Source organism: Cynocephalus volans, chromosome 16 (genome assembly GCF_027409185.1).
Source record: "Cynocephalus volans isolate mCynVol1 chromosome 16, mCynVol1.pri, whole genome shotgun sequence".
Taxonomy (NCBI): Eukaryota; Metazoa; Chordata; class Mammalia; order Dermoptera; family Cynocephalidae; genus Cynocephalus; species Cynocephalus volans.
In genome coordinates this window covers 47,608,388-47,622,536 of record NC_084475.1, presented here as the reverse complement: position 1 = coordinate 47,622,536, position 14,149 = coordinate 47,608,388, and the positions used below count along the sequence as shown (strand labels likewise).

Below are 14,149 nucleotides of genomic sequence, written 5' to 3'. Positions count from 1 at the left end.
TCTATTTCTAATAGGATAAAAAGGAGTTACAGGAAAAAGTGTTTTTGACATGCTGATAAGAGATTATAAAGAATCTCTTGGCTTGAAGGCATTTTAACAACAGTAAGTAGAGAGGAGGCTGTGAGATAAAACCAAAAACCATATCCACAAGAACTTGAAGAAATCAGAAAAAAAAAGAACCCAAATTTGCTAGACAATCATGAGCAATCATGAGCAATCACTGACTTGTTTTAACTTCATATTAATGCCTCTTAAAATATGTAATTTATATGGGACCGTGTGACCATTATAAAACTCTTATCTATTATTTCAAAGATGATCTGTTCAAATGATCTTAATGAATTTTCTTGATATTGAATTTTTAAACCTTTCAAATCTTATATGTCAGTAATGTATAATTAACGTAACATTTAAGTAAAGCTGCATGATCTAGAGAAAATTCAATCTTTTCTGATGATTACATTTCAGTAGTTGAACATGAAAAATAAACTAAAATGTTAGGATATATAGCTATACTATGATTGTATCATCTCACATACATATGTGAACATATAATCAGCCTAAACTGCAACATGCTACTTAAAGAGAAAACATATATACACATATAAATATATTAATATTTACATATATAAAAAACAGTCAATTAGATTACATAATTAAAAAAAGAAAGCCCCATTTATAACAACAAAACAATGCAATATCTAGGATTAAACTTAAAAGATGTGCAAAATCATTATCAGAAAAACTTCGAAATATTCTTCTAAGATGCAACTTTTTATTTGAATATATAGAAATTAACTATGTTCTTAGAGGAAAATTCAACACCATAAAGATGTCAAAATCTTCCCTAAATTAATTTTCTAATTTGTCACAATCCCAATAAAAATACCAGTAGGTACTAGAAGATATACTCAAAAAAACAAGGCAAATATGAGATTCCAGGGATGAAAGATAATTCCCAAGATGATAAGAAAGGGATGCCCAAGGATTACAAATGTGCATAATAATAGCTGTACCTACAGAGCTTCCAGTCCAGACTAGACAGTAAAACCCAGTGATCAAGAAAGGACTTCAGCAAAGAAATAGAATGATATAATATTTGACAAATTTGTCTATGTGAAATACTGTATTGGGAATTGTGCTACTTTACAGAGTTCTTGGTAGGGAATAGAAAGACAGCTATATATATATATATATATATATATATATATATATATATATATATATATATATATATATATATATACACAAAAGGGAAAAAATGAAGCAATAATTAACACCTGGAAAAACAAAAAATTGTACAAGAATGGAAATGTGATCACAGCATATTTCTTGGCTCAGCAATGAACAAATTTATATAATCATAGTGAGAACATAGAATAGGGATTTATATCAAAAAGTATAAGAAGGAGAGAAGTGTATGGTATATTCAAACTATAAAAGGTATGTAGGTAACACAATTATGTCATAAAGTAGGTCCTATAAAATATATCATAAACAGAGTTAAAAGACTTGAAGAATTACAAACCTGTACAACAAAGAATTAATATTCAATATATATTTGGGGGAAAAACCTACGAATCAATTCAAAAGAAAAAAGAAAACTAGTCAAAGGATATGAAACGGCAATCTACAAAAGAAGAAATATAAACAGCTGGCCTATAAACATATGAGAAATTGTTCAATCTCAGGTTCTAATTAGGGAATGCAGTATAACAACAGGACAGCATTTTTTTGCCCATCTATTTGGCAGAAAAATTAAAATATTAATAATATCCAGTGTTAGCAAAGGAGACAGGGAAACAGGTATATACATACATTGAAAATACATTTGGAAGGCAACTTAACAGTCCCTATCAAAGTTCTAAATATTCATACCTTTTGGTCTAGCAAATTCACTTATTGGTATCTCTCCTAGTAATATATTGACATATGTATATAAAAAGGCATGCACAAAGATACATACTTGTAGCATTTTGTGTAATGACAAAAAATGACAGGAATTAAATGTCTATCAGAAGAAGAGTGATTGTTAAGTAAACTATAAATTAAAGTACATACACAATATGGAATGATATGTAATAGTTTTTTAAAAATTAGATCTACTGCTACACAGAATGATCAATAAGATGTCAAGAAAAAAAGCAAGTTAAAGAATTGTACATAAAGTATGACCCCATTTATGTAAATAAAACATACATGAAAGTGTATGTGTATATATACATGCAAATACACATATGTATACTACATATTGATATATGTACAAATATATAAGGCCTAGAAGAATATACACACAGATGGTTACCTCTGAAGATGAGAGTGTGACCAAATGAATCTTGGTTAAAAGGAAAAGTAAAATCTACCCATTCTCACACCAGAGGGCAATGGAAAGAGACATATGTGACTAAATATAAAATAATATTGACTTTTTACATTAAAGCAACAATAACTAAGTCTTGTGGGGTTTATGATATAGAAATAAAATATATGCCAAAAATAGCACAAGAGGTGAGAAGGGGATAAATGGAGTTAAAATGTTTTAAGCTTCTTGCCCTGTTTAAAAAAGAAGCTAAAGTCAATGATGCATACTGTAATCTCTAGTTAAATAAAAGGTATATGAAAAATCTTAATAGTGAAGATAAACTGGAATAAAAAATATTTGGTTAATCAAAAGATGGCAGATAAAGAGAAATAAGGAAACAAAAAATATATATATACAGGACAATCAGAAGCCAAACAGCAAAATGGTGTACTTAAACTTAACTGTATCAGTAGTTACATTAAATATAAACTAATTTCTCCACTCACTCCATTAAAATTAAGAATTTTTATTCATCAAAAAACACCATTAAAAAAGTGAGAAGATACAGATATCCCACAATAAACTTGTATCTAGAATCTATACTTTAAAATTGATAGGAAAAAGACAAGTCAATGAAAAATGTGCAAAAGACTTGCACAGCACTTTATAAGGAGAATATCCAGATTAACAATAAGTATATAAGAAAATGTTTATTATCGCTACTCATCAGGGCAATGGAGGTGGGGAAATGGGGAGTTGTTTAATGGATATAGAGTTTCAGTTTTGCAAAATAAAAAAATTCTGGAAATTGAATACACAACAATGTGAACATAGTTAACACTACTAAACTGAACACTTAAAATGGTTAAAATGCAAAATTTTATATTACATATATTTTATCAAAAAACTTTTTAAAAGACAGTAAAAATGCCAGAGTAAAAAGAAAAATGATTGTAAAAAAAAATGTGTAACACATAATAGATTGGGAAAATGCAATAATAAGAAAAAATTAATTACTTCCTTATATCCAGCAATAATGTTAGAAAAATATACTGAGAAAAAGTTCTTAATCCTAATAAATAACAGGAAAGCATGATATATCATAAATAAGATTGAGCAAGAAACATGATGTATCTATCTGAATAAAACTATCAAAAATTACTGAAAAAACATAAAATAATTCTTGCATACAAGGAGAAATATAATGTAGCCCCTAAATAGAAAATGTAATGTGGGAAAGAAATGTCAATTCTTCCAAAATTAATCTTTAGATCAATTCCAACAAAATGTCAAGTAGTATTTTCAAGGAGCTTTAAGAATCCTCAATAAAGAAGATAGTATTGCAGTTCAGAGCTTAGGTTTTTGAATCATATATTAGGTTTAAATAGCTCTACCACTTAATCAACACTGTGACCTTGGAAAATTACTTAACTTCTCTGCATTGCAAACTTAAAATTAAGCCAACAAGTCCAAATACCTTCCCATAAAGAAGTTCTTTAGGTTACTTCAGGGTGTTCACATTAGCATCAAAAACTCTTCCAGAAACATTTACTATAGATCCATACCGGGGCTAGTAATTATTAACCATCCTTTCATCCATTCATGACATCCTTATCAAGCTCTTCCTAAACTAGGCCCTGGAGCACTGAACAAGGTGCAGAGGTTACAAACATACATGAAAATATCATCCTTACCTCCAAGAAGCTCAGTCTACTAGGGAGTAGGTGTACACTAAATCATATTTTTATCTAAAAACAGAAAAGTGTGCTGAATAAAATGAGTTGCAAGTCAGTTATAATTATGGTAAAATAACCCTGAAATGGCCAGACAGGAGAGCCATACGGACACTTAAGATAAATGAACAAATAACATGAATATGAAGTTTAAGCCAGGAGGTCAAAAAGCATCCAAGTTAAAAAGAAAACAGAGCCAGATGTGGCGCTCAGGCTAAGGCTAATGTCTTTAATACTGTCGACATCGCCAATTCATCTGGTTAGGCTAAGGCCTGTAATCCTCGCAGCGCCAAATGTCTAGCTCTTAATCCTGTTTGTGACACCAACTGTAAAGCTAGGCAACCATGCTAGTTGTCGGGCTCTTTTACTTGCTGGTAATCTTGCACCGACTGAGCCAATTGTCAAGCTAAGGCTGGGTCTGGAGCCCACAGACCCCTCAAACCCATTCACAGACTGGGTCACAAACCCTTCACATGCCAGGCTGGGTCCCCAACACCACACACGCCAGGCTGGATCACCAGACCCCTTCCCGCAGGTCTATGAGCTAGATAACCAGCCAAAAGGTCCTTGGAGCCATGGGTTGGAAAGCATGGCTACACGGGGCAGATGTCCGAGGCTGACACCCACTTGCCTGCTTCACTAAAATTCCTCTCTCTCTCTCATCTCTAGATGAGAGAACAAAAGAATAGCAACAAAACTAAAAAGATACATTGGCGAGCATGCGCACTAACTACACACACACACACACACACACACACACACACACACGCGCGCGCGCGCGCGCCACACACACACACAATTTGCTTACAAAGAATGCTGAACCACACACAACTGGACCCGAGGCGAGGGCCCTGACCAAACTATTCTATTTTCCCAACACCAGATAAATAAGAAATTTAACAGCAGAATATAAAAGAATTCACTTCTTCCCTTTGACTAAAATAAATGAGATCTTTGAAGCTATTTAAAGAAAGAGAAAGGGTTAATATTTTAGAATCAACTATGTCTTACAGCTTGGGTGGGGCTGACCTGGGACTGATTTACATTTTGTTATATAATTTTTGGATAGCTTTGTTTTGATTTATTTTTCTTCTTTAATGAGGCAGTATGACTAGCATTATGCACAGCCCTATTGATAAAAAAAACTAGTTGGGAATGAGTATTACAATAGGGAACTAGCACAACCCAGATTTGGGGGTGGGGTTGAGGGAGTAACCAGTGCTCTGTTAACCATAAAAATGAGTGAAAAATATAGCAATATACAAGAAACTCTGTGGGAAGATAGTGTTGGTAGTAATACAAAAGTCTAAATGCATTCAAAAAGTTTACTGATGTTTATGTTTAGAGCTATACTTCTGTATAATTAAATTACTACAAGAAAATAACTTTAAGATTCTAAATACTTATCTCTGACAACTATAAAATGTAACCATTATTTAGTCATAAATCAAACTTACCAGATTTTTACCATCTTGCTTATGGATAGTTACAACTCTGCTTTCATTTGAGCCTTCTTGGTTTGCTTGCTTAATACTGACGTCAATAATATTAGGAAAATCACAATATAACTGTAAATCCTGTAATTAAGAGCATTTGAAATTAAAAACAGGTAGAATTTATAAAACCATTTTAAAACAAGACTTATTAAGAAAACAACATTCATTCCAAATTCTTTAAAATAAAAAAGATATTGATAATAATAGATAAGCATTAAATGTAATTCTGTCTCTCAAAAAATCTAACCCTAAGGCTATACTGTATCTTGCTTTGACTTAAAAATGAAAGCATTAGTGGATTTCAGGAATCTAAAGTGTGCTATAGTACTCTTAAATCCAATTAACATTATTAGGAACCATTCCCAGAAAATTGCAAATTTAACTACAAAAGAAAATAAAAAATAAAAATCAAATCATTCTACTAAATCTCTAATAACAATCTAAGAACAACACAGATATAAACAAATTAAAAACTTGCAATGCAAATCTTAAAAACCTAAATTATTATTAAACAGGTATACATTATCATAAAATCAGTTAAAATTAATCTTTTCTTTTTATTAGTTTTATGATTGTGGCTCCTTTTATCAATAATTATGAAAGAAAAAGAGGCAAAACTATCTTAAAAATCACTTTTGGAATTTAACGCTTTCTTTAAACTATAATAAAGTCATAACTAATAATTTTGTCATAAAAAATTAAACAAAAATTTACTAAAGAACAGTGAGAAAGAACTATTGATATGACTTTGATGGCTTCACACTATTAAAAACTTTCACTTCTATCAATGGGAAAAGTGTAAGGTTATGTTTCAAATGACTAAAATTACTTTGCTTCTGTTGCCATTCTACTTAAAATAACAAAGAATGAGAACATATTATTAAGGATTACCTGTTCTGTCAGTGTCTCACTTTCTTTATGTTTCCCTCTTGACCACTGAATTCCACCGTTTCCAGTTATTATAATGGTTGCAAAAATCTCCTCACCTGAAGGACCTCTTCCAGGCTCTTTTACTTCAAATTGCTCTGTGTAGAAGGCAGACTGAAGAGTTTCCAGATTTATAAGATATTTAAGTTTCAAGTTTCTGGCAGTGGCTTTGCATTGGCTGAATTGCTGAATAAATTTGCGAAATCTGTACCTTATTCGCTTCCTTGTCAAAATATGATAGTCTTGGATCTTTGCTCGAACACATTTTGGTAAGAATGTCTTGTAGCTAGGGATAAAGAGCACATAAACAGAAAACAAAAAACAAAGACTGTAAGATAAATCTAAGACAAAATTGAAAGAGAGGTTACCATCTTTTTCCATGATAGTGCTACAACACAGTAGTCAAGCAGTTTAAGTTGACATAACCACCATCCACTGAGTATAAAACCACAGGTTTCACTTCATTTAATGATATGAATACATATACACATTGTAGTAGATTGAATTATGTCCCCCCAAAACTCACTGAAGCTTGAATCGTGTCCCCAAGTTTTATGTATTAGAAATGTAGCCCCCACCGTGACTGTTAAGAGGATAGGAAATCCTATTATGGTAATTGGAAGGTGGAGCTGTGAAGAAGTGATAGGACCATCCGTAATGAATGGATTAGAAATGGTGGTCAGGGGTGTGGTTCTGAGGGCTTTAAAAGAGGAGAGCCTGTTTTTCTCTCTCTCTTCGCTACCATTTTCTACAATGTGAGACTCCTGGGTCACTGCTGCCACCACCAGATGGACTCTGGACTTCTCAGCCTCAGAAACTGTAAGCAATAAATTTCATTTTCTTTATAAATCACCCAGTTTCAAGTATTTTGTTATAAGCAACAAAAATGGACTAATACACACATTCTGTCTGAGTTACCATAAATGTTTAGAATAGATGTTTATTTTCTGCCTCTAATGAAATAAATGATCAGTCTAATTAATAATGAAGTCACCAAAGATTCATTTCCAGTGATAATGGTTTATACAACAATTTTTTGGCACTTATTGCACAGTGCTGCACATATTTCCTAAATGCTGTACTCCAAAATTTATCTGAACTCTGGAAATTGTTACATCTTGCTGGATGCTGTTGTTCATTATGCAAACATACTTCTGTTGTATACATTGTTAGTCTGGCTTCAATAACTTCTAATAATTCCTTTGTGATCAAAACAATTCCATTTGGAAATGTTCTGACTCTTCTGTACTTTCATCTCTATGTACAATACCCTAAAGAAGGTAGATAATTTCTTTCCTTCTAAAGAGCATTTTATTTCTGAACAACAACTATACAAAATTTCCATGCCTTCACACATGCTAATCTTTCTTTCTGTCATCCATCTCCTATCTAGTTAGCTCTTTGTCGGGCCTTAAAAACTAACGCCACCTTAAGTGACATTACAAGCGGCGCCATTATGTGCCCACAAGGGTGTATTAATATGGCAGCCTAAGATGGCACGGGAGGAAGTAAGGTGGGAGTGTCCGCGCGAACTTTGGCATAGCCCTTATTGGCCCTGATGCACTTCGGCGCTCGTGCTCACTGCGTGATTGCTACAGCAAAGCACTGGATCCAGGCGCGTGATCGCTTAACCTTTAAAATGACAGGCTACAGATAGGAAATCCCCTTCACCCCCGCCGCCTTTGCCATATGCTTATAAAAACAAGTGCTTGTGTGGTATTAAACGGAACTGCTTGACAGAACCCCTGCCGCGTCTGAGTGTTCTTTAACCGGCTGGTTGGGGCCGGCGGCTGTGCTCACCTCTCTTCACGGCTCTCTTCCTCCATCTCCTCCCAATGGGGACTGGGGAAAGAGGAATCTGGGCAATCTGCCCACCCACCAGAAGGGACACCAAGGGAGGGACTGATAGCAAGGCAAGGGCTGTTCGGATCAGCCGGTGGCGGACCCGACAGCTCTTACTCATTCTCTAAGTCTCAGCTCAAGCATCATCAAATACAGGAAACCTTTTTTGACCTCATTCTGTGATTTCATTAGATGCTCCTCCCTTTTTTCTCATAGTATTCTGTCTACTTCTGCATAATATCACTTACTATACCATCCTGTACTTGTTTATTTACCGCCAGTAGTATTCTGGAACTGGCTTGGGCTGAGAATATATTTTTATATTTTAAGAATTTTTTTGAGCTGATTGCTAAACAGCCATCATTAAAATTTAAGTTACATAAACTTACAACTAAATAAATTATATAATAAATATAGGTAATAAATACTCAAAACTCATCCTAATTATTTTACATTTTTTATTTTGTTTTACATACTACTACCTATGCCTTTGAGGTTATTTACATCTATCACATGTGAATAGAGAAAAGGGTTTGCTATTGCTTATCCCTCAATTCCACATTCAACTGACATCAGGCTGATACCTTGAAATTGACCATGGAGGGAGTATTTATAGCATGAGTAATAGCAAAGATTACAAATCAGAACTTTCTTTCTTTCTTTTTTGTTTTTGAAGAACTGGTTGTTAAACATTTACCAGGATACCTCTGCTTCCTCCCTTCCCTACTCTACTTAGACCTCTTGAGGAACTCTGTTTTGTACTCGAGTAGCCAGAGCTGCTAGAGAAAGCCATTTTACAGGGTGGATGGGTTGCATCATAAATTCAATGTCATCAATTTCAATAGGCCATATCACTGCAATCACTTTTATGACATTTCTCTGTTTAACTAATTTTCCCAAGTTCTACAACTATTTCAAACTTTCTCCAGTTTCTTCAGATTTCCTATCTTTCTTCTGCCTCAAACTTTAGCTACATTCCTCCTCAGTTAAATGCCTTCATCTCCTTCTTAAGGAAAAAAAACTTCACTAAGCAGAATCCTGCTAGCAAACCTATGTACATTTGTGTTCATTCTCTCCTCCTTCTCTTCCTTCTCACCTATTACGATAAATGAGGTATAAACCTGTTAGCCAAAGCCATTCCTTTAACATGGAGTTACCTATACCTTCTACTTTCCCCTAGTACACATCACCCTTTTCAGGACTTTTACTGTGTATATTATTTCACTTCTATCCACAAGTTTTCAAAATACTAATATTCTCCTCATCTAAAACTTAAAATCTCTTTATCCTCCATTTCCCTCTAGCCACGGCCTATCTGGCCTCTTTTTGAAAGAGTTTATATAGCCATTTCCATTTTTTTGTCTTCCACTGACTCCTCAACTCATTCAATGTGGCTTGTGTTTCATCATACAAAGAGAAAATGCTCTTGCTAAAATCAAGACTTCCTCATTGCTAAAACTACATTTCCACAATGAGACAAAAGAAAAGAAGGCAAATTAAACTACTCAAAATTAAAACTTTTGTGCTGCAAATGATACCTTCAAGAGAGTAAAAAATCAACCCACAGAATGAGAGAAAATATTTGCAAATCATATATATGATAGCATGTATCTAAAGACTTGTATCCAGAATATAAAAAGAACTCTTACAACTCAATAATAAAAGGACAAATAACTCAATTAAAATGGGCAAAGAATTTGAACAGACATTTCTCTGAAGACATACAAATGGCCAATAAGCACATAAAAAGATACTAAACATCAGTAATCATTAGGGAAATGAAAATCAAAACTAGAATGAGATATACTTCTAACTACTAGGATAGGTAAAACAAGACAGACAATAACAAGTGCTGGAAAAGTTGGAACTCTCATGTACTGCTAATGGGAAATAAAATGCCACAGGTGTTTTGGAAAAGTTTGGCAGTTTCTCAAAAGGTTAAAGCAAAGAGTTACCATGTGACCCAGGAATTTTACTCCCAAATGTATACACAGGAGAAATGAAAATATATATCCACAAAATAACTCATATGCAACTGTTCACAGAAGGATTATTCATAATAGTAAAAAAAAGCAGAAACAACTCAAATTTATATCAAGTGGTAAACAGATAAGCAAAATGTGGAATATCCATACAATGGAATATAATTCAACAATAAAAAGGAATGAAGTACTGATACATGCTAAGTTCAACATGGATGAACCTTGAAAACATTATGCTAAGTGAAAGAAGTTAGACAGAAAATGCCACCATATATTGTATGATTCCATTTATATGAAATGTTTAGGACAGGCAAATCCACAGAAACAAAAAGTAGATTAGTTGTTTCCAGATGGCTGGGGAAGCAGGGATGAGGACTAAATGCTAATGGCTATGGGGTTTCTTTCAGGAAGGACGAAAATGTTCTAAACTTAGATCGTGGTCATCTTTATACAACCCTGTGAATATACTAAAAAACGTTCAGTTGTACACTTTAAATGGGTGAACTTTATGGTATGTGAATTATATCTCAAAATGCTGTTTTAAAATATCATGGAATCTTATAATGACTGTTTAATATCTACAAAATTTAAAAAGTAGAGCAAAGAAAAAGAATGACGTAGAATTTTGAAGATATATATTTATATCCTGGTTAAGAGTATGGGTTAAGAGAATGAGAGAAATACAATAACTAAGCATTCATGGGGTTTAGGACACTAAATTAAATAATGTATGGAGAAGAATAATAGATGACATCATTCCTGACCTCAAAGGAACCACAATCTACATAGAAATATTGTGCCAATACTTTGGACAAGATCATGGTCTCCAAAGCAGAAATATTCAACCATAGCACAAACCTAGAGATAGCTTCATATTTATGACACTCATCTTCAGTTCTTCAATTACGTTTCCTTCAATTCCTTTAGTTTCTATTAACAACACCTAACATACTCTTCCTCCAACTCTGTTCTACCATGGCTTGACATATTCAATACATAGCTGTTGAATGAATCAGTAAGTAAGCAAGCTAACATCTAAGGGGTATCTGTCTGCATTTTATTAAAAATCAAGGCCTTAATGGAAACCAGAAATTTTTTGTTTTTCCTTTGGACTTTGGAATGTTCTAAATTCTTGAGTGAATTCCTAAAATCATACCCTATGGCCTATGCCCTAAGGCCTAACAGACATCTGAAAACAAAACAGGAATGCTTAAAACCAAAGATGGAAACATAGAAACTGATATTCTGTAAAGTGGGTATGTAATTGTTTTGAGGGCACTCCGAAAAGAAGTGACCAAAGCCGCTTACTGGGAGAAAAATTTCAAAAAAGAAAGGGAGTTTAAACCATATTCATGATATCCCTAAACTTTTAATCTGATAAGTACATAATATGTTAAATACTTATTTAGCCTTCAAACTTAAAAAAAGAAATCAAAACATTCTTATATAGTTATATATTCCTTGAAAAAAAAAGTAGAAGTTTTACAGCTATTAAAGCTGGGCTGCAGAAGTAGTATTTCAAAAAACTGTATTAATCACGATTGTCAAAATTCAATATGCAGAAGAATAATTTGGAGAATGCAAAGTTTGGGTCACTTATATAAGAATCCTCTGGAGCACCTATAGAAACTCATATTTGTGGGCTTCACCTCAGATTTACAGACTTCAGATCTATTAGGTTAGGGACCTGGAATCTTCGAGTTTAATGGGCACACCAGGTGATTCTAATGCAAGTAAAATAAAGACCACCATTTGAGAAATACCAATTCAGATCATTTATACAGACAATTTGAGGATGTTTACTATCAAATACCTCCAGGTATTCTTTACATTCTGCTGAACTTACCTAGGCTTTTCAGCATGAATGAATCAAATAATAAATAGATATTAAACACCTATGATATTTTCTGTAGTACTACAACTCTTTTAATAATTTCATCACACAGTTTGTGTTAGACACAAGAAAGAAAATTTACTCATGATTTTTTACTACTATAAAACCAAAATATATGAGCAAACACAGAAAATGTAAGTAAATTATATGAAATCTCTAACTGTTCACATTTACATATATGAATTTGTAGAAGGAGATTACCTGATAGAGTTATAGATGGCCAGTGGAGTTTGATCCTTTTCTTTGGCTATTCTCATCATATCTAACACTGCCATCCCAAGACATTCTTCCTGTGTTTCATGAGTCACAGGTATTTTTACCCATCCATTCACAAAATCATGCCGCCACTAAAGGAAACAAAAATTTAGGAGGAAGTATTTCATCAAGTTTTACTATCACATTTTTTTTTTTTGGGGGGGGGGACCGGTAAGGGGATCACAACCCTTGGCACGGTGTGGTCTGCCCCACGCTCAGCCAGTGAGCGCACCGGCCATCCCTACATAGGATCCGAACCCGCGGCCTCGGCACTACCAGTGCTGCATTCTCCTGAGTGAGCCACGGGGCCGGCCCTCACTATCACATTTTAATCCATTTTAATCTTCAAAAAGCTTGTGGAAAAATGCAGTAATAAGATAATATGAGTATTTCCATAAACTTTTTGAAGACCCCCTCCTATTTTAACCTATAATGTAATTTCCAGAACATATGCATTTGATTTTCAATCATTTTGCCACAAAATTTTAGTAAAAGTTCATTTGCAAATGGAAAGTGATTTAAATTGGGTTCCCAAATAAACAGTACATATGACATCAGCTTATTTCACTGCACATATTTTCAAATTATATCTTCTACATAAAAATCATCTAAATTAAAATGAACATTACTTCATTAAAGTTGTACTTAGTTCTAATTATGTTCAAAGTCTTATACTACAGATAGTGCTGGATACAAAGAAATACAAGACGTGATCTCAGCCATCAGGGAGACTAAAATCTAGCTTGGAAGTTAAACAAGTAAATAATTATAATGTCAAATACTGTTTAGGAAGTGCCACATAACAGCTGCTTCAGGAGCTTAGAGAAAGTTGAGATTATATCTAGTTGGAGTAATCAAGGAAGGTTTCATGGAAGTTATGAAACTTCATGTAGTCTTTAAAGATCAAGAAATTTTTGATGGACATAAAACAGGGTAAGGAAATAGAAGGAAAGACACAAAAAGCACAAGGAATGTTCAGAGATGTAAACTAGCTTGCTTGGGGCATACAGTTTGAGTAAGGGAATAGTGTAAATTAAAACTTGGAAAAGTAAGTTAGGGTCAGACTGCAGGTACCCATGAATGACTTGATCCTATAAGCAATAGAGATCCATTTTCTTAAAGCATCGGTATCATTGTGCCTCTTCCACTGGCAGAGTAGTATCAATAGTAGAAGTGCTCAAAGCAAGTAAGGTGTATTCAGGGAGACTGTAGGAGGCTGCTGTATGGCTTGAATGTGAGCTAATTACAGGAAACAGAAGACACTAAAAGAGTCTTTAAAAACGTAACTTTATTAACTATATATAAGGAATGCAGAAAAGACAAAAACAGAATTTCCAAGAATTTGACCTAGATGATTTATGGATATGAATAAAATCAGATTAAACATGTAATGGGAGAGAGGAAAGGATAGAAAGCAAAAGATGAACATTCCAAACATAATAGCAATTTTCTCTGAGAAAAAAAGAGTCATATTATCTAAAATACCAATATTTAACCAAGACTTTAAACTGGGAATGAGAAATACAAGGTATTCTTCTATATTTTATGTATGTATCTCCCTTCTTTTGATGTGATAACTTATCTCATGAAATTAAAGTTTTACAGGTACTTTTAAAAAATAATTTTACTAAAATAAATAAATATATATTTAAAAGTATATTTGTTTAACTTTCTATTAATAAAACATAGAAAATATTTTATTCTAAGAAAATATTTGG

General features: G+C 33.3%; 1 protein-coding gene across 2 annotated transcripts in view; it reads right to left on the bottom strand.

The window, feature by feature from the left end:
• JAK2 (Janus kinase 2) overlaps positions 1–14,149 on the bottom strand; it is a 136,061-nt gene that overhangs the window by 45,752 nt on the left and 76,160 nt on the right. For both annotated transcript variants that reach the window (XM_063080689.1, XM_063080690.1), the window contains exons 6-8: positions 12,378–12,523; positions 6,423–6,744; positions 5,493–5,612 (exon numbers count right to left, since the gene is read on the bottom strand). In XM_063080689.1, coding sequence (XP_062936759.1) covers positions 5,493–5,612; positions 6,423–6,744; positions 12,378–12,523 — 588 coding nt within the window. The remainder of the gene's footprint in view (positions 1–5,492; positions 5,613–6,422; positions 6,745–12,377; positions 12,524–14,149) is intronic.